The sequence below is a fragment of the Meriones unguiculatus genome, chromosome 4, assembly GCF_030254825.1.
Source record: "Meriones unguiculatus strain TT.TT164.6M chromosome 4, Bangor_MerUng_6.1, whole genome shotgun sequence".
Taxonomy (NCBI): domain Eukaryota; kingdom Metazoa; phylum Chordata; class Mammalia; order Rodentia; family Muridae; genus Meriones; species Meriones unguiculatus.
Genome location: NC_083352.1, coordinates 81243994 through 81265721, shown reverse-complemented (window position 1 = coordinate 81265721; position 21728 = coordinate 81243994). Strand labels below are relative to the sequence as shown.

Sequence of the window (21728 nt, the reverse complement as noted above, 5' to 3'; positions counted from 1 at the left end):
CATTCACATGGAGTTAAGCTTGGCTAGATGACCAGTGAGTCACAGGAATCCTCCTGTCTCAAAACTGTGTGCATGTGCTATGTGTGTTCAGGTATCCATGGAGGCCAGAAGAGTCCATCAGATCTCATGGAACTGAAGTTAGAGGCAGGTGTTGGCTGCCCAGTATGGATGCTGGGGACTGAACTTGGGTCCTCAGGAAGAGAAGCAAGTACTCTATGTCTCCAGCCCTTGCTTTCTTGTCTCCAAACACTCAAAAAGACCCACAGTTGTCAAACTATCATATATAACCAAATTGGCACTGGGTTCCCTGGTATTATAGCTGAAGGCCATGACAAGGAGCCTGCCCTGAGAGGAACTGATGGATGGAAAGCTCCCACATGCCCATCATTGCTGGCCAACCCTCCACATGCTGGACTGAAGCCTCAGCATAGCTCTGAGATAGACATGATTTTTATTTTTGTGGTTACAGAGGGGGAAACTGAGGGTCAGCAAAGTGAAGTCTTTTGTATAAAGTAAAACAGTAGGTAAGGACTTGAACCTTCATCTACTGGAAAATGTCTTACCTGATTGTGTGTGTGTGTGTGTGTGTGTGTGTCTATGTGGAGGAGAATTGTGCATGCATGTGTGTATGTGGAGGCCAGAGATTGACATCATGTGATTATCCATGTGTTTTGAGTTTTGGTTTTTGTTTGGTTTGGTTTGGTTTGGTGTTTTGGTCTGAATCTCTTACAGAAGCTGGGGTTTATTCATTCAGCCACTCTGGCTGCCCAGGGAGCCTCCTGTGTCTCTCCCCAGCACTGGGATTACAGATGTGTGCTGCCGTCCTTGGCTTTTTACATGGGTCTGAGGAGGTCCTGCCTCAGGTCTTCATGATAACTAAACATGCACTTTTCTGACCGAGTCATCCCCCAGTCCCCTGGTTCCTTCATTTGTCACTACAGGTCCTTTGCAGGAGTAACTACAAAATCTCCCTATAAAGGAGCCCATTCTTCTTTTCCATTGTTCTGTCTCACTGCAGTAACATCATATTGAACCTGGGAGTCAGGCAGAGAAGAACAGCAAGGCTGTGTGAGTCCCTCAAGACACATTTTCCACTCTGTTTTCTCTAATCAAGCACCACCTTTCAGAGTTTTTCTAGATATTCTGACAACAGGCACAGGAGAGGGAAATAACACAAAACTCACCATCTGGGTGTGACAGTTAGCCTTTTAAATACTTTATCTCCAATTGTGTGTATACCTATGTGTGTATGTGCACAGGAGTGCAGTACTTATGGAGGCCAGAAGAGGGCATCTGGTCCCCTGATTTGAGTGCTGGAAACCAAATTGGAGTCCTATGCACATTCTCAACCACTGAGCCATCTCTCTAACCCCTAATGGTTAGTTTTTAATTGTCAACTTGTCACACCTACAATCACCTGAAAGGAGATCCTCAGTGTGGGATTGTCAAGGTCATGCTGGCCTGCAGGTGTATCTGTGGGGACTGTGTTAAGTCAATTTGATATGGGAAGACCTAGCCACAGTGGGCAGCATCATTCGTTATGCTCAGGGTCTTGAATTGTAAAACAGAAGAAAGCTGGCTGAGACTAGGCAAGCAAGGGTCCCTGTGTTTTCTCTTTCTGCTCTTGACTATGAATGTGATGCCTCAAGTTCCTACCTCGACTTCCCCAAAACACTGGCCTGTAACTTGGAATTGTTAGCCAAACAAACCCTTTCTTCCATAAGTGGCTTTTTTTTTCTTCCCCTATCAGGGTATCTGTCACAGCAACAGAAATGAAACTAGGACACTGAAAAATAAGTAGTTTCTGGGAAAGAGATAGGGAAACTTCTTTGCACCCGCTGAGTCTCCATCTGATGAAAGAGGATCAGAGGTCAGGGAAAATCTCTGGAGTATGTGGGTTTCTACACAGCTCCGTCCTGATTGCATGATATGGCTTGAAAATGACTCATGATTTTAACACCGGTCCCCAGATAATGGTGCTATTTGGGGAGTTTTGAAAAGTTTATGATGCGGAAGGGTGGGGGAGGGGTGAGAGCATCATACCTGAAGTGACATGACCTGAAGGAAGTATGTCACAGGTTGAGTCCTTTATCTCTGGCCGCCTTATATCTCACTGTGGGCTTCCTCCTCAGCTAGGACGTGAACGGCTCTCTTCAACTGTTACTGAGTCCACCATAATGTTTCATCCAAGCATTTGAGAGACTATGGACTGAGATCTCTGAAGTTCAGAGCCAACATTAACCTTTTTTTCTTTAAGTTATTTCTGCCAGGTATTTGCTCACTGTCTTGGTTAATTTTCCTGCCACTGTGATAAAAATATTCTGACAAGGAGAACAACTTAAGAAAGAAAGGGTTTGTTTGGGTCACTGTTCCAGGGTACAGTCCACCATGTTGACGAAGTCAAAGAAGCAGAAATAGGAGGCGGGTTGACTCATTACACCCATAGCTGGGAAGCAGGGAGTAATGAGTGCTCCTGTTCACTTAGCTCTCTCCTCTTTATGTAATCTCAACCCAAGCCCAGGGAGTGGATTTTCCAACCTTTAGGGCTCCTCCCACCTTAATTAACCTAATCAAGATAACCCTCACAGTTGTGGCCAGAGCTTTCCCTCCTGAGTCATTCTCGATCCAGTCAAGTTGATAATATTAGCCAGGAGTCACACTGGTGAGAAATGTAATATGCTATGTGGTCCTCAACTCATGTGGCCTTTCTGAGTTTTATTTTTCTTATCTATTCAGTGCAAAGATTTCTACAATGGTAGTGATATTTAGACACAAACATGTCGGGTACGGTGGAAGGTCAGAGAGAATTCTGTGGTCAAATCCAAGGTCACGAGGGCAGTCATCCCTTCTGAAGTCACAATGTTCCTATCAGGTTACAAAGTGCTCACCTGGGTGATGTGACTTGCCTGGTCACCTGGGAATTCATTATGAGTCCTTTGGGCTCATCCAAATGAAAGGGGCACAAGATGTCTCCGGTGCCATCTGCTTCCAGCTGGCCTGGCCTGTGACTTTCCTGAAATAAAACCGGTGTCTCTGGCTTGAGGAAGAGGTAAATGTGCAGCTGGGGCTGCTAGCCTGTGGGAAGCCAGAAGGCATTCGTTAAGCATCAAGGAAGGTTTGTTTGTTTGTTTGTTTGTTTGTTTTTCTGTTTAGGGGCCCACTAAGGTTTTCTACAACCTTGTAGAAAAGTTTTCTGGGGGCCAGTTGAAATTCTAAGATACCAAAGACCCAGAGAACTGTTTTTGATAACTATGCAAAACAACTCTTCCTTTCCCTCCTCTTCCTTTCTCTTTCCTCCTCCTTTCTCTTTCCTCCTCCTTTCCCCCCTTCTCCCTCTTTCTGTCTAGTCCCTCTCCTCCCCCTGCTCCCCTCTTTCTTTTTTTCTATCTTTCCTTTCCTCATTATTCATCCTCTCCTTCTTCCTCCTTCTTCATTCTCCATCCTCCTCCTTCATCTCCTTTCTTTTGTCTTCTCCCTAACTGCCACTCTCTCTTTCTTTCCTTCCTCCATTTCCTTCATTTTCCATCAAGCTCAGAAGATAATAGGAGTCCCCCTTCCAAGATTCATCCTAGTCTGCAAAAGGGTTCCTTATCAAACCTGTTTGGCTCCCATGTCCATTCCAGATAAGCTAAGAACTATGTACACTATTCTTGGTCCTTCTGGCTTAAGGTGGGGTAAGAAGGTGAAGTCTTAGGTTGAGAGTTTCATTACATAGAATAGTTCAGATCCCAGAAACAAAAGATGCATGATGTCATCAAAAGGAAGGAAAGGAAAGCTTCCACTCAACACTGTGCCTGACCTGTACACCAGGAGTCCAGGGCAAGGACCCTCAGAAAGGACAGAACGGCCAAGAGGAGATACTGAGGTTTTGAGGCACAAAATTAACCTGAACCAGCTTCCAGTTGTACAAGTTGGGGTTGTTCTCTCCTTCACGAAGGCATCATTAAACACCAACTTCACCCACTCCCTCCTCCATCATCCAAAGTTCTGACCGGGTGGCGCTCCCCTAATATTGTCAAAGTCTATTTCTGTATACCTTTTCTGGAGTGATAGCTCAGTGGTGAAGAGTATTTGCTGCAGGGTCATGAGGACTAGAGTTTGGATGCCCAGCACCAAAGTATCAAGTTGGGATTCATATTCACCCCAGTAACTCCAGCTCTGAGGGATCCAATGCCCTCCTCTGGTCTCTGTGTGCAAAGGTGTGCATACCCACATACATACATACATACACACATACACACACACACACACACACACACACAAAATAAATCTTTACAGGAAAAAAGAAAAGCTAGAGAGATGGCTAAGTGGTTAAAGGCACATACTGCTCTTAAGTTTGGGGCAGGTTACAATCACTTGTAACTCCAACTCCCAGGGACCTGACATCTTCTTCTGGCCTCCTACATAAGTGTACATACGTACAGGTGCATACATAAAATAAATTATTTTCCATGCATGGTCCTTGATCAGTCTCTGCAGTGCTCCCTGGGCTCAGACTTTTTAGCTTTGTTGGTCTTGTGGGGAGAGGACTTAGACTCCCTGCTCAGATGTAGCTGATAGGCAGCTACATGTGGGTACCTGAGTAAGGGGAGCAGGGGCTGCCTCTGTCATGGACTTGGTTGCCTGCTCTTTGATCACCTGCCCCTGGTGATGCAGCCTTGCCAGGTCACAGAAGAAGGATCCAGACAGTCCTAATGAGACTTGATAAGCTATGGGCAGATGGTAGGGAGGAGAACTCCCCATTTCAGTGGACTAGGGGAAGGGGATGGGGGGAAGAGAGGAAAGGGTGGGACTGGGAGGAGTTGAGGGAGGGGGTTATAATCAGGAATATTTTCAAGACAGTGTATCTCTGTATAGCCTTGGCTGTCCTGCACTCACTTTGTAGACCAGGCTGGGCTTAAACTCACAGTGATCTACCTGCCTCTGCCTCCCAGAGTGCTGGGATTACAGGTGTGTGGCACCTCACCTGGCTTAAAAATAAATTCATAAAAAAATTTTTCCATTCAGTTTACTCCATTTTAAGGTGTATCAAGAGCCAGTTTCACAGACTCCTTATGACTTTTCTCAGTGTTGTGATCAAACACTTGAAAAGAAATAGCTTGATGGAGAAGGGCTATTTTATGTCATAGTTTGAAGAGCCATGGTTCAGCATGATGGGGAAAACCTGAGCCTGTGTCTGAGACACCTCACACTTTGATAGACCAAGAAGCAGAGAGTGAACAGGAAGTGAGGTGGGGCTACAAAACCTCAAGTTCCCTCCCACCTCTGCCTGCTTCCTCCTGTAGGGCTCTGCCTCCTAAAGAAATCTCCTCCTAATTGAAATAGCACCACCTGTTGGGAACTACATGTTCAAACACATAAGCCTATGAGGGACATCTTGCATTCAAACCACAGCAGACACATAAAGTACAGGACCTAAAGGATCTGAAAGCAATTATAGCTTCTAAAGTGGGTGGTGGCTCTGGCTTGTTCTGAGAATCACCGGAGCTGGAATTGGTAGTAATTTGTTTACCCACTCCTGAAACTCAGGGTTCCTACTAGAAATATTAGGGTGGAAGATCTGCACCAGGACCCCAAGATAGCTCATCTCACTCTCAAGCTTACCATCACCTCTACAGACGAGCAGACAGCCGCCAGCATCCACGCTGAAGCGAAGGGATTCCAAACTCATAAGACCCACAGTCGCCCAGCAAAAGTCTAGCAAAGTCTGGCCACTGGCAAAGTCTACGCAGATGACTGTCTCTAAGAGAAGAGTCCCAGAGCCATCCCCTGTCACTTGCCAAGTGGAGCTGTGTGAACTGGTGTTAAAATAAGAAGTGCAAAGACAGTCTGTCACTAACGCATGCAAACCCAGGTCCTGCCAGCAGGCAGGGTCTGTTGGCATATAGGATTAGTTAATAGGTTTATGGGATGGGGATGAGAAAATGGGAGGCTCTACTGCTACATCCTGTATCAGCCTCTGCAGCCCACTTTCTCGCCTGCTGTGTCAATTGCCAGGAAGAATAGTTGAAATCTAACAAGAAGATGGACATTAAAGCAATCTATATAGGATGATCCCTGACAGAATTAACTCTTCCAAGATTAGATGTGAGATTAATGTGTAAAACCATCAGGCTCCTAAGTTTGTAGCCAAGGGATCTCAGAAGGCATGGCTACCCGAAACATGCACATGAGGGTTGTGGAGATGGCTCAGTGGATAAAGTGCTTCCCAAGAGATCGATGTCAACTCGGGCTTCCATGTGTACATAAACACATATGCACACGCCCTCAAACAGAAAGCACCTGTACACCTACATACATCTCTCTGCACACACATATACATACAAGCACACACTCACAAAACCCATGTACACAAATGTTCATGACAGACAAAAAGTCAAAACCATCTAAATGCCCTTATGTAACGGACTCATAAACAAGAGATATGGTGTTGTATTATTAATTGATAGAAAGAAAAAAAAAACATGATGCCAGTCATGGTGGTATAGGCCTGTAATGCCAGGCCTCAGGAGGATCAGGAGTCCAAGGTCATCCTTGGCTGTGTAGTGAGTATGAGGCCAGCCTGGGCTACATGGGACCTTGTCTCAGAATTTAAAATAATGAAATGTTGATGGCAGCCACCCACAATGCAAACACATTTCCAGTGTGTAAAGTGGACAGCAGGAGACAGCTCTGCATTCTGCCATTCTGTCCATGCGACATGTAGAGCAGGCAGGCAAATCCACAGGAATAGAAAGGTCAGGGGCTGCCTGGGGCTGGGGCAGAGGGGAGTGATCAACAGTGCCACTGTAGACTGGGTTTCTCCTTAGGGTGATGGAAATCTTCTTGTGTTAAACAGTACTGATGGCCACACAAATTTGGGAGTGTGTGATGATATTTTTGACATGTGAACTGTGTAGCTAGATTAATAAGAAGATATTTAAGAGCTGGGTGCTTAAAAATGTAGAGGAGGAGGTGGGTAGTAAAAAATAGAGAGAGTGTGTGGGTCCCCAGGTTCAATAGTCCAGCACTGTAGTAAAATGGGAGGAGAGAGGTGAGAGCCAGAAAAGGGAAGGGAGGGGAGAGGGGAAAGAAGGAAGGGAGGGGAGAGAGGGAGAGGATAAGGAAGGGGAAAGGGGAAGAAGAGGAAGCCAGCAAGAAGGGATGAGGTGTGAGGTGTGGTGTCTCTAAGCTGAGTGGGGCAGCTGGAGACTGCAGCTCCTGGGAAGGCAGCAGGGAGTGTTTCTGCATACTAAAAAGGGCTCTGGAAAGGTGAGCAAGCCACAGTCCAGAAAGACTTGATGAGGGTAAGAAGCCAAGAGATCTGGGAGCTTCTGAGGTGTGCTCAGCTCTGCACTGGAAGCTGCAGTGAATGGGAGAATGGCAAGCAGGCCTTTTCTCTGACCCCAGGGGAGACGAGCATGTAGTTTGGTATTTCTCTAGCAATTTATGGTGGAACACAGCTTTCAGCTGGGTTAGCTCACTAATCTTTGTAGTGATTTGTTTTTCCTTTGTTATTTTTATGGTGTTTGTTTGGTGCTTTTTTTTTGGGGGGGCGGTATGTCAAGACAGGCCTTCTCTGTGTAGCCCTGGCTGTCCTGGAACTCACTCTGTAGACCAAGCTGGCCTTGAACTCACAGAGATCCTCCTGTCTCTGCCTCATGAATGCTGGATTAAAGGCACTAAAATAATTAATTCAGAAGCCAGGGACATGGTTCATTACACAAACATGAGGACCAGGGCTGAGCCCCCCAAACCTATGTAAAACACTGGGTGTAGTGGCACATGGCTGAACTCTCAATGCTAGGGAGGCAGAGATGCGGGGATGGGGCTCACTGGCCAGCCAGCCCAGCTGAATTGCTGAGCTCCAGGCTAGTGAGAGACACTGTCTATAAAAAAAAGGGGATGGTGTTTGAAGATGACATCTTAGGTTGACCTCTGGCCCTGAGACATATATACACTCATGCATAAAACTTAAAAAGAATGAAATAGGCTTCGCAGTGGTGGTGCATGCCTGTAATCCCAGCACTCGGGGGGCGGGGAGGGGTAGAGGGAGGCCAGCCTGGTCTACAGCCACTTGCTGTAAGCTGAACTACTTAGTAAGAATGTACATATTTAACATAGGTACAGATGGAGCCTGGGCTACAGAGTAAAAAAATGTCTTCAAAACAGTAACAACAAGGGAAAAAAGAAAAAGAAACAGGTGTGGGGCTAGCTCAGGGATAGTACATGAGGCTCCAGGTTCATGCCCAGGACTGAAAAAGAGAGGGGAATCCACTAAGAATAAATAACATTTTTCTGAAGCAATATAATGCAGTACAAACCTGAAACTGCCAATGACCGGTCTTAAGTGAGCCATAAGGAAATGCATCAGGTCCTGGCGCAGGCTCCTGCCAGCCACACCCAGTGTCTGAGATGTCTGCTGTCACTGAGCAGCAGGCCAGGGAGAGGTTTTGAAACTTGCATAGCAGAGCAAATTGTGGGTTCAAATCCCACCCCCGTTGTTTGTCGATGGCATTGCCATTTGCTGCTGGACACTGGAGGCTCTCCATCTACCTGAAGACTCCACACCCAGCCGGCTGAGATCCAGCTCTGTGTGAACCGTGCAGATGAAATCCACGTAACTCGAACTCACAGAGGGACGCTCGAATCAGTCAATATGAATTACAGGGAGTCTATAAAGTATCTGCCTTGCAAGCACCAGGAACAAAGCAGGGCGAGGTGCTGTGCGCCCGTAGTCCCAAAGCTACAGGGTTGAGTGTTCAGCTACATGGCAAGTTCCTGTCTCAGCAAGAAGGTCAGTGGCACCCAAGGAAGGACACCCAAGGGTGTTGTTCACACCTGAGTAACACATACATCTGTTCACCCACACAAAATGTGTAAACAAGTGTGTTTTTAAGGAGGGAAATTAGCATGCATTTGGCACAGACAATATTTTTGAAGTTCTCCGTCTCTAAGTCTCCTCCCAAGGTGGCTCTCATTATCCCCATTTTATAGATTAGGAAATTGAGGCCCAAGGAAATTGAGGGTTAGGTTCAGCCACAGAAGGCGTTATATATATTTTGTTCTGCTATACAGTTTCTGAATTCACTTGTAAATCAGTCCTCCTCCAGGTACTGAGTTGGACTTACAGGCTCCGGTTCAGGTCTGCCTCCAAGTGCCTAAGGCCTCAGCATGTTCTAGAAGGGTCCGTTCAGCTTACGGGACATTGTTCTAGCTCTGGATACAGGCCAACACAAAACTGTACAGTCAGTTACAACATTATATTGTTTGGGAGAAGGATTTTTCTTAAAAACGTAGCAGCACAATTGTCTAGCATGAACTTTATAGATGACAGTATAAAGTATCTGCCTTGCAAGCACCAGGAACAAAGCAGGGCGAGGTTCTGGCAATGTCAAAAGGCTGGACATGCCTGTCTGGATTCTCAGGCATTTCTTATCTCTCCCTTACCCATACTTTGAAGGATTCTGAGATCAAAGCTGAAGCAGCACGGCTGCAATATATTAGTCACCTTTCTCGTCTGTGTGACCGAACCCTGACAGGAAGCAATTTAAAGGAGGGAAGATTTATTTGGTCTCATGGTTTAATACAGTCCATCAGAGGGCGGGGGGGGGGGGGCAGGCAGCTCATCACTGGATGCGTGAGTGCCTTGCTTATATAGGCCAGGATCAGGAAACAGAGGGACCACGACAGGAAACGTGGCTCCGTGTAACCCTCAATTTCCACCCCCATAGTGACTCAATCCCGCCTCCTAAAGGTTCCAAATAGCGCCCCCTGCAGGGCCACACATTCATACACATCAAGCTGCAGGAGACAGTTCATATCTACACTTTATCGTAAACACTTTCCCCCTTGGCCGAGCCACAGCATTCTCTGTTGCTGAAGCTGTCCACAAACCCTCAGGATGGAGTAAGAGGGAACAGTTTCTAACTCGGCACAAGGCCCAGAATACCTTAGCAGTCCTTAGCAAGCCATGAACATGTCTTCATTTCAGGCTCCAGTGGTTCATTGCTTGTTTAGATAGGGTCTCATGTCTGGAACTTGCTGTAGAACCAGGGATGATCCTGAATGTCTGATCCTCCTGCCTCCACCTCAGGGGTGCTGAGTTTACAAGTGTGCGTCACCACAGTTAGTGAATGCGGTGCTGACTGAGCCATGTCTCCAACCCCATCCTATTCTGCTTAAACACCATCTCCTTTGTCCTCCCTGAGGGCTGGCATTTGTTTTTCTCCTTCCGTGTGCCCACTCCCGGGAGAAGCCCATCTCACCAACCGAAGTTTCCTCCCCCAGCTAAGACCTTAAAACCCAGAGTTAATCAGTAAGAGGAGAATCGAACCACAAAAATTACTCTTAAGTCACCCAAGGGAGGCACAAGCCTGATGGGTCCGGGAGGATTAAAGATAAGGAGATGAGACTTAGGCGATGCTGGCAAGAAAGGATTGGAGACAGCGCTGGAGCAGTGGCTAGAGGCACGGGCTCCCTGGGAAGTCTGGCTTGAGAGTGATTTTCAGAGATCCTTGACAAGCCCTTGGGCCCTTTCTCCCAGGGAAGGCTCTCCTTGCCTTTGAAAACACGGCCTGATTCCTATTTCTTACTCTGTTGTTTCCACAATGTTTCCAGAGAGTCCCAACAGGCAGGAGAGCCTGCAGCATGACTCTGAGCTTCCTGTTCCTGACAGGCCTGACTATTCCCTCCCTTTTACCAGCTTTCGATTCTTTGTTTCCTCTAAACCAGTGGCCCTCACCTTTCCTTATGTTGTAACCATTTAATATGGCTCCTCCTGTCCTGGTGACCCTAAACCATAAAATCATCTTTGTTGTCCCTTCATAACTGTAATGTTGCTACTGTTATGAATCATAATCTAACTATCTGTGTTTTCCAATGGTCTCAGGCGACCCCTGTGAAAGGGTCCTTTAACCCCCAAAGGAATTGCTACTGACAAGTTGAGAACTGCTACTTTACATGTTATTTATTGTGTTGGTGGTGTGTGGAGAGGTGTGTGTCACACTTACGGCAGTCAGAGGTCAGCTTTTTGTTTGTTTGTTTGTTTGTTTACATTACATCCTGACCACAGCTTCACCTCCCTCCTTTCCCCCCAGTTCCCTGCCTCCCCAACCCCTCCCTTTTACCTCTGAGACAGGGAGGCCTCCCATGGATATGAACCCACCTTGGCAAATCAAGTTGGAGTAGAACCAAGTACATTTTCTCCTACTGAGGCTAGACAATGCAGCCCAGGTAGGGGAAAGCTTATTAAAGACAGGCAGCAGACTCAGACAGCCTCTGGCCCTGCTGTTAGGGGTCCTACATGAAGTCCACGTCTGTTACATATGTGCAGGGGGACTATGTCCCAAGTATGCTCTTTGATTAGTAGCTGAGTCTCTGTGGGCCCAGGTCAGTTGATTCTATCGGTTTTCCTGTGGTGTCCTTGACCTCTCTGGCTCCTTCAGTCCATCCAGAGGCCAGCTTTTAAGAATCAGTTCTCTCCTTCCATGATGCGGGTCCCAAGGAGCAAACTCAGGACGTCAGGCCTGGTGGCAAATTCCCTCACCCATGAGCCATCTCACCAGCCATGTTTGTTTTCTGAATGCTTTGTTTTGAGACTAGAGTCTCACTGTGTAGCCAAATTATGCTTCAAACTCAAACTGACAATTCTCCTGACTGCCTTCAGGTAGCTGGCATTACCACACCTAGCTTCTCCAGTCTTCTTTGTGTACACATACATGTATGTGGCTGTTGTGTGAACATGCAAGTATGTGGAGGCCAGAGGTCAATCTCAGATAATCTCTCTCCAGGACGCCATCTACCTGGCTGGTCTGGAACTCCCCAAGTATGCTAGGCTGGTTGGCCAGTGAGGCCCACGATCTGCCTGTCTCTTTCTGCCCAGCTCTGGGGCCAGAGGTGTTTGCCACGATGACCAAATTTTTTATGTGGCTCAAACTCAGGTCCTCATACATGTACAGCAAATACTTTCCTCACCAAGCCTCTTCCCAAGCCCCTAACCTTCTTTAATAGCTGACTTTGAAAAGGTGGGTTTCCTAACACCCCAAACAGAGCATATACCACACACAGTACCCCCACACACAGTACACACACATACACAGCTGTGTGCCTTTTGTCTGTGGCAATTCAACCTCCACCCAGGCCTTTTAAGTGAACTGAAAGTTGCCCAGGCCCTTGAGGGTCTGATTGAGATGTCAGTTCCCAGGATGCTGGTTCAGCGACTCCACCAGGCAACAGCAATCCCTCTTGCAGTCACCCCCATGCCCTGGTTAGTTATGACACGTCTGTGGTGCCCCTGTGTCGAAAGCTGGGTCCCCAGGTGGCTCCATCGAGATGTGACTGAGCTAGCTCAGTTGGGTAAAGTGTCGGCCTTGCAAGCATGAGGCTCTGATTTCCACACAGCTGTGGTGGTGGGTGTTCTGGCGGTCGAGACAGGTGCATCTCAGTAACTCCCAACCAGCCTAGACTACTGGGCAAGTTCCCAGCAGGTAAGCACCCCTGCCTCAAAACAAACAGCCGAACAAAAGCTAAGTGGGCGGTGCCTGAGGAATGACACCCAAGGCTGTCCCCTGGCCTTCATAGGCATGTGCACATGTATAAGTGAGACACACACACACATACACACACATGCACGCACACGCACTGATGGTGGGGAAGCTCTGAAACCTCATTCTGTTAGTATTGGCTACAGAAAAGGGCTGACAGTGGTTGGTTGGTGTCCTTTTTGAAACTCATTCTGAAATGTTACAGATTTTTGTCTCTAAAACACACTGTGGCTGAATTATCTCTAGAAGGCTAAACCTTTCTCTGAACGTCCAACAGACCACGGTTCTGCTAGGGATGGTTTACCATCTCATACCTTTCGCCAGCAGTTTCTGCCCAGCTAAGAACCCAATAGTGTCTGTCATCTAAGAACCCAATAGTGTCCGTCATCCGAGTTGATCACAGCCTATGCTGGTTGCAGAGGTTGTAAACCTTCCTCACGATCTCTCTGTTCTCTCTTCTCCCCACCCTGACCCCAGTTCATTCGCAGAAGCAGAACCGGCAGACCTGCGTCCGCAAGAGCCTCATATGCGCCTTTGCCATGGCCTTCATCATAAGCGTCATGCTGATCGCAGCCAACCAGATCCTACGGAGCGGCATGGAGTAGCCTCCCACCAGCCACACCTCGTTGCCAGCTCACTGCGCATGTGCATGCCCTGCGGGCAGACTCTGTTCCTCCACATGGGAGATCTGGACCTATGGATGGATGCAGGCGTTGGTACAGTTCAGTGAAGAACTCAAGTTTGCAGTGCAACCGGGGTCACGGATCAATTCCTTCTCCTTGGCAGGGACACTAAAGGGCTGTCTTCAATGCTTTCATGGTCTTGTTTCCCAATGCAATAAATAGCCCGGAGTTCTCAATTATTGCTTCAACCGCCAGTAGCAACTCCGAAGGGGGGGAAAATACTGCTTTCTTTTCGTCTTGGAATTCCAGTAGCCATCCACATATCATGGTGGCATCAGAGAGCGAGAAAGAAAGAGGTGTGAGCAACAGTCACCTCCATCCACGCCCCTATTCTGTCAACCCAGGGATCCAGAGACTCCCTGCAGAAGCTGACTTCTGGGTTGCTATGGAAAGGGGACTTTCCATCTCACCCTGGCTTCCTTGCTCCACTCAGTGGAGACCCCTCCCCCCACGGCATGAGGGGGAAAGCCATTAAGCAGGGTGCAGCTCCTCGCAGTCACTGCTGTTCTTATTGCCTTTTCTACAGGACTCCTGCTGGGAGAGCTAGGGCGCTCTCGGTTGGTTTCCATGGCACTTGGCTTTCTGTTTCTGAAGTCCATCCCGCACCAGCATCTTGGAATCTGCAGAGAGCCTTGCTCCCAGCTTTCTTGCCTGTGCCGCCATTATAGGATTAAAAAAAAAAAAGTATGAAGACCCATAACTGGGTGTCTCTATAACCCAGACACACAGACAGACAAGAGACTTCTCCGTGAGTGATGCCCTTCTCCCTAATTGCTCACTTTGGACATGACCTTGTCCTCTAGCTCATACCCATCCCTGCTTCTGTGGAGCAGAGGGTGAAGCGTGGGGGGAGGGGAGGGATTGAGCCTGGCGGCAAGCAGGCCCACACTCCAGGCATCTGAAGTAACAGAGCTCCTCTGAGTTGCCATTCTAGACAATATCTGTAAGTTAAGATGGCTGTCCAGCTAACCCTTCCCTCATCTTGGACTTTATTCCTGATTCTTTCCCCGGCTAAGAAAGAGACCTGGGACCTGAAACAGAAAGAGGAAAGGATCAAATTGCTGTGGTTTTGCTTAATATTTGATATTCAGGTTGTCCCAGTGACTCATGAGAGAGAGATTGATGTGACAGAGCCTTAGGCAGCATCCTGATCACAGAACGTGTTTGCTGGGGCAGAGGACTGAATACCAGGCTCTGTTTCCAGGGGCAGGACAGGTGTCTCACGTCTTTGAACTTTCCTGGCTTCACTCTTAATATAAATCCCAGTGGTCAGATCAGCCTATTAACTACAGATGTACTAACTCCCTTTGTCCTTATTCCTGTAATGAAATTGTCCTGCTCCTACTTTGGATCTCAGCCAGAAGCGCCCCGATTCCCTTTTCTCTGTCCTCCTGCCACACCAAGGCTCCAGCAGCTTTGCTTGCTCCGTCCTGCTGGGTAGGTTTTTATGGTGCCGTGTGTATTCCCCTAGCCCACTTTCCCTCTCTGCTCCCTCCTTACGACTTCTTAGACCAGGATCATGCAAGGACTCCCCACAGGGTCTTCCTCCCGTTCGCCCCTACAAGCACTCCGTGCAGTAGTGTGGGCAGCTGTAGATATTTTCCCACTTAGGGTGTGAATATTCACCAAGAGCACAAGTCAAACTAGCTTTGAGCCATAGCATACGCAAGAGGGAGCAGGTCGGAGGTCCCAAGAGCCCAAGGGGCACAGTGTCACTTCATAAAACAGCCCAGAGTCTGGAACATCCAGGCAGTGGCCTGCCTTCCCTTCTTACGGTGCCCTTTGCAAACCTGCCCTTTTGGTTTCTTTCCTAGGCTGAGTCATCAAGGTCCCCTTAGGACCAGACTCCCGAACTAGTACAGGCAAAAACACAGAATATTAATACACTGCACAACTTCCCACCCCCTTAGTTTCTTCCTGGGGTAATTGCCTGCTCTCTGCCGGATGTGTGCCCGAAGACAACCATAGCTGGCAGCAACGTGCTTCCCTCTTGTTAGCTGATGTTTGGACCTTCTCGTCTGGAGGTGCAGGGCTCTAAGGACCTGAAAGAGGCAGATGCCATGCCACGGCTGAGATTAGCCCTCAAGGTGGAACATAAGGACTTCCTCAGATGTTGCTTTTCTGCAAGATCTGCCCCTTACTGAAGGATGCTGATCCCGAAAGATGCAGGGTTTAGATTTCTTCAGTGATGAGCAGAGATGTGATAAATGCCTGCACCTTATAAGGGCATGTGAGCACCCTGTGCTTCTCTCCCCATAGCATGGAAGGAACAATAGGAAAGAAGCCATCAGAGTCCCTCCCATGGCCCAGAAGTTAATCTCCCCGCAACCTCCTCTTCGGAGGCACCCAGGAATGGAATACAGCAGTACAGAAAGCCTGGTCTAGTGGTGTTCTTTTGAAGACTCGGGGGTTGAGAGTATGCTTAGGTGGCCTGCTGTCTAGCTGCTTTGCTTGTGCTATCTGTCTTTGGCATATTTAGGGCGTTGGGCTTCTTTTTCAGGCAGCCCTACTCGTAGGCCTGTTCACACAAATGCTACTGAGAGGTTCCCTGCCACCTAACTGTAACTGGGAAGGAGCTGGTTGGCTGATGGTTCCAGAAAGTTCTGCCTCCTCATGCTGAAGGAAAGCAATACCTGTGCAGCAGAGACACCCTTGGTAGGAAAGGCAGGGGGTCAGCCTTTGCTGCCATGCCTGTGACTGAATTTAGGAATTGGTGACAAAGGCTGCCCAGTCGTGAGGTGACTCCAAGCCTGGCTCATTCTTGCTGCCAGCTCAGTTCCACACCCTCAGACCTCCATGAATGACAGAGACCAGGACATCATTTTACCTGGGACAGAAAGACAAGCTGACTCAGAATCCTTTAACCTACAAACAAGCTATCCCCTCACTGTCCCAGTTGTAGACCGAATCCCCAGTTGGACTCTACATGGGAACTGTTAACAGTGGCTTCCAGAGTGCAAGCAAGTTCCAAACAACATCTATACAGAGGTTTCCATGGCAACCATTGCATCTACCTTGAGTTTGCCAAGGCACAAACATAGGTAACACTTTCTTAAAAAACACTCTAGACCCTACCTGCCTGCACTAGGACTCCCAGAATCCATCTCCTGCTGAGATGGGTAATTAACCTCTGAGAACATGCATGACTTCCCTGCATTTTTCCTATTGTATTTGAATTTGTCCTCGCCCCCCTAACTCAGGAGAAAATGAATAAGCCTTGTGTGGGTAGCCTCCTGACCTCTACCCTTTATCTCATTTTCAGAACAAGACTCTCTAACACATGGGGGAGGGCAATAAAACCACCCCACTACATCTGGCAGGCAAAAACACATGTTAAGCCCACAATCTGTAGAAGTATTTGCTTGCTTGTTGAGACTCTCCTTCCAAAGAGCCAGAAATAGGAACGGAGGAGAACTGTGGTTCTCATGAGTTCTCAGGCAAGCTCAGTGATTACAGGAAGTTCTGGGTGGTGTATATGCAGATACTGAGACCTCTACTAGGCATCTTCCATACCTGCTCCTATCTCAAAGTTTACATGACAAGTGGTCTAGTATCTGAAAGGATGGAATAAAAGAAAGGAAGGAAGAGAGAAAGAAAGAAAGAAAGGAAGGAAGGAAGGAAGGAAGGAAGGAAGGAAGGAAGAGAGAAAGAAAGAAAGGAAGGAAGGAAGGCAGCTTATGTTGAGGAGAGCATCCTTCCTAGCCCTCAGCCACTAACTCTTAAAGTGACTGAGAGCAGGGAAGGCAGCTGGCTCTTATTGCAGTCTCCTCCTATGGGCTCAAGTCCAGACTCAGGTCATAAATCAAAGAGTGTTGTGTACATTGTTTTTTCTTTGAATCAGAGACTGGTCATGTCTCTGGGACCCTATGAGGGCATTGTCAGCAGATGCACAAGGTGACAGTTGGGGGTTGAGCTGACTTGGCTGTGCCTGGCTGCATGTTGTACATGAAACTGTTTCCTTGTGTGCCCTTGGTTTCTCTCTTAGTGAAGAGTGCTAAGTTTTGTACCTCAAAAGTATATTAGGCCATGTCCCTCAAGGTCCACAGCTACCCTCTCTACCCTGTTACCTAAGATACACAGAGAGTCTGGAACCTTCTTGTGAAAAGGGTCCTTATTTTTATATAATGCTATGATAATGATACAGATGCGCTCTGATGAATCTTCTAGACTTTGGCACATACTGTTTCTATGACCAGGTGGACCACAGAACCCCACTCCCTGGGAAGCATCCATCCCAAACAACTTCAGATCAGCATTTTTTCCACTGGCCTCTTCTGGGATGCCCTACAGGGCTGAGAGTCCAGAAATCACAGCCATTTTCCCTCCCTCCCCATTGACTCATTGGCTCCCCTCCTCCTCAAGAAGACAAGCCCATCTAAAATAGAAGAGCTATGCAGCCATTAGAGTTTTAATTTGAATTATTTATAGTCGGGACAGAACAGAAGCTGGGCCACCTCATCCTGTCCCCGTCCCCACCATCATGTACATGTCACAATTGCTTAGCTTCATCCCATCCGCATTTTGACTAACTCACTCAGGGGACTGTTCTCAACAGTCACACACAGTCGGTTTGGGGAAAGGGGTCAGGTTGTACCAGCTAACTAAGCCTTCTTTAGGATCCTACGCTCACTGCAGATGCATACCGTCATGTTAAAACCAATGGTTTATATTTAATATGTTCTAATTTAAAATACCACCAAGAATGGGTGATTCAACCAGATAGGGGAGAGCATGCCTGTAATTCCTGGTACTTGGCAAACTGAGGCAGGAGGATTGATCTGCCTGTATTGTAGAGCAAGTTCGAGGCAGTCCAAGCTACATAGGTAAGTTCCAGGCAAGCCTGGGCTATGTACAGAGCTCTGGGCTAGCATGAACTAACATAATGGGGCTACCTCCCTCTAAAAGAAAAATAAAAATTAGTGGTTTTTTTCCCCTAGTTGTACAAAACAACCCTTTGTACTTCATCATTACTTGCCTGGGTAATTTGTCAATTGAAGACACCCCACATGCAGGACATAGGGTCACAGTTTTCTCCAGCTGGGGTATCTTGGTATATGCTGTCAGAAGTTATCCAAGCAGGGATAATGGGGGATACCTATCATCCCAGGAGTTCAAGGTCATCCTCTACTACAGAACAAGTTAAGCTGCGTGTGAACACACACACACACACACACACACACACACACACACACACACACACGAGAGAGAGAGAGAGAGAGAAGAGTAGGGTAGGGCAGAGTAGAGTAGGGGTATGAAGGGAACGGGGAGTTATCTAAGTGGAGGGAGGCAGGGGCTAGAATTTTCCACAAAGTACAGACTGATTGGGAAAGATTCGCTCAGAGAAGGCAGACCTCACGAAGGAAGTTTGCTTCATCCTTGGGCCTGACAGATCATCTTTGAAGGGCTGATAGATGCTAGTCCCTGTATATCTGGCCTACTTTGGGAATGTCCAAGGGATGCACTGCCAGGCACTGCCTATGAACTGTGCCCAGCCACAGGCTCTGTGGATTCCCACAGGAGGCTAGTACCTCCCTGGGTGGATGCTGACCGCTGCCGAGCCCAGCACACCTTGCCTGAGGCTCTGAGACCTGTGAACAGGAGCCAGAAAGCAGAACAGAAAAACTAAAGGGAGAGTGTCAGTGCCATTTGGGAAGAGCAGCAGAAATAGGACTCTTGCTGCTAGGAGCCAGGGAAAGTACATGCATCCCCACGATGCAGAGCGTTCAGGAGTCCCACAGTTTCCCTCACCCAGGGCTGCCAGCTTGCTTTGTGACACGAGTCCCGGGGGCAGCTGTGCGTTCCTTTTGGTGTCCACTGTTACCCCAGCCAGCGTGTCACATGTCACACAGGTGAGAGAGGTTTTGGTTTATTCCCTACAAGCTTGCCGAGTCAAGATGAGCTTATGTGTTCTTGTCGTAGCCAGCGTGAAAAGGAAGGAGATTTGGTCCCTTGGATGAAGGGCAAATGGAATCTGAAGTCATGAATCAGGACATTGAGATAAAAGCCAGATTCCCACAAAAACAGTGCCCCCTGCGTCAAGGAACCCCTTCCCACAAATAAAGGGTGCACACACCCATGCTTTCTGACCCCGTTACCACCTTACTTTTTCTCTGGCCACTGGGACTTAGCAGCAGTTAAAGTGAACGTGGTCCTGGCTTGGGGTCATTCATAACTTTCCAGAAGGCAGAGAGCCACCATCTGTAATGACTGTCAGGGAGGAGATGACAAGTCTGGGTACAAGACCAGCGACCTGTGGCTGCTCTTAGACAGCCGGGGACCACAGCTGGACACAGATGTGTGCCACAGCTGTGCTCCAACCATAGCAAGAAACATGAGCAGTGGGGGAGCAGCTCCAGGGTCCCTGAGTCTCTGTCCCTTCTTCTCCATGCCACTGCAGAGCCTGTTTGAACTGGGCATGGTGGCACACACCTGCCCTGCTGGTACACGGGAGTACAGGAAGAATGTAGCACGTTAGAGAGCAGCCTAGGCTGTATGAGGAGTTCCAGGTCAGCCCGGGCTACAGTGCAAGATCTTGTCTCCTAAACAAAACAATGAGAATAATAAAATCCTAGCTCCTGTCTCTAGTTCCTACTTCCTGAGGTGGCCGAGATCTAGTCAATGTCCACAGGCAGCCCCATGGCTCTTCCCTGAGAGGACCAGTTGAGGGCAAGGATGCCCTCAGCTACAAGTTCACATAGATAGGTAGAGGACCCTGAGGGAATTCTCAGGGAGTTCTCCAGTGACTCCTCATCAGCAGTTTGATTTCTCTTCCCCAAATTCAGAAAGAAGTTAATTGTCCAAGGACTAAGCCAAGGCAATGCTCACGGAGGCCATTTAGACTCTGAAAGTCTGGTCCAGCCAGGTGTGGGCGAGCTGTGGTCTGTGGGTGGGGACAGGTCATTAACTCAAGCTTATCCTCAAAGCACAGATGTAAATGGCTGGGATTCAAGCCCTCCATGCCGGGTGTCTCAGAAGCACAGGTAAAAGACTGTTCTCAACAGGAGCTTCTTGCCTCTTCTTCCAGAATGTTCCCGTCAGATGTCAGTCATGCATCTCAACTTCCCACTTTACCTCATTTACATTCTTTTGGCTTTTTGTTCTGTTTTGTTTTTTATTTTCTTCATTTAGTGTTGGTGATTTCCTGCTATTAAGTGGTGAGACAGGTTAGTGAAATAAAAAAAAATATCTTTATATCAAATGTAAATATTAATATAAATGAACTTGGCATGCAACTTAAGTGATTCAATGACACATATTACTAACATGTTATCTTACTGTATAAAGGGAAAACGACTGCCATATATGTACCAGATGTTTTCTGTAACTAAACTTGTCTGTAAATATATAATCTTATTTAAAAAAGAGTCTAATTTACCATTATTTATGCAATAGAAAAAAAATAAAAGTTCTTTTTTTTTTTTTCTTCCTTTTGATGAGCGGATTGGTTCCTTATTTATGATCTGACATGCCATGGGTCTTGAGATTTGTTTCTCCGTAGGTGACAGTCCAACATCTCTAAGAAGCGGCAGGTTGGGAAGGTGGCAGAGCCTGCTGAGCAGAGGGGCCCTGAAACAAGATGATTGGCATACAGAAAATAAATTGATGGTGGTGGAGCATATGGTAGGAAATGTGACTGGCCTCCTGGCTTCAGAGCAGACGTGGTAATTAAGAAAACTCTGGGGCTGGGGAGATGACTCAGTCAGTAAAGCATTTGTGGAAACACAAGGCCCTGAGCCATTTCTGACACCTTAATAAAAAGAGGACATAGTGGCACATGCTTGTAATTTCCCCTCTGGGGAGATGGACGTAGGAGGATGCCTGAGGCTCGGTGGGCCAGTAGTCTAGGTGGACTGGTGAGCTCTGGGCTCAGTGAGAGCTGCCAGTGGAGGGCTGGTGAGCTGGCTCAGTGGGTTAAGGCACTTGCTGCCAACCCTGATGGTCTGAGTTCAATCCCCAGGACGTACATGGGGAAGGAAGAGAACCAATTCCTGTAAGTTGTCCTCTGACCACACATGAACCACAGCGATAGTGTCACACACACACACACACACACACACACACTCCTCAGTTAACTATGACAGACTATCCAGCCAAGCTTTCCTGGTCAGGAAGTCAGGCGATGTATGGCACAGTGACTGAGGAGCAGCCTGTTTGAAGGTACAGAGGTGTGGCCTGGAGAGACTGCATGAATCCAGGAGAGACCTGATGGATGGTAGCCTGAGCTTAAGCAGTGGGAGGGGAGTGCATCCAGGAAGACAGATTCAAAACAGCAGGCTGGGGAAGGACAGCCAGCCAGGCCTTGTGTCGGTGACCTTGGCATCTGTGTGACCAAAATGCCTGACAGAGACAGCTTCAGAAGGAGACTTTTGTTTTGGCTCATGGCTTCAGAGGGCTCAGTTTTTGGTGGCCCCTAACCTATGTGTTTGAACAGAACAACATGGTGGCAGCAGTGTGTGGAAGATCTCTCTATCCCAGCAGACCTGGAAGCAGAGGGAGCGGCAGGAAGCAGCTACTAGACGGA

The 21728-nt window shown here is 47.8% G+C and overlaps 1 protein-coding gene across 5 annotated transcripts in view; it reads left to right on the top strand.

Moving 5' to 3' along the window:
* Caln1 (calneuron 1) overlaps window positions 1–20638 on the top strand; it is a 444621-nt gene extending 423983 nt beyond the window's left edge. For all 5 annotated transcript variants that reach the window (XM_060382256.1, XM_060382257.1, XM_021657008.2 and 2 more), the window contains one exon: window positions 13002–20638. In XM_060382256.1, coding sequence (XP_060238239.1) covers window positions 13002–13129 — 128 coding nt within the window. In that variant the 3' untranslated portion in view covers window positions 13130–20638. The remainder of the gene's footprint in view (window positions 1–13001) is intronic.
* The last annotated feature ends 1090 nt before the right edge of the window (window positions 20639–21728 follow it).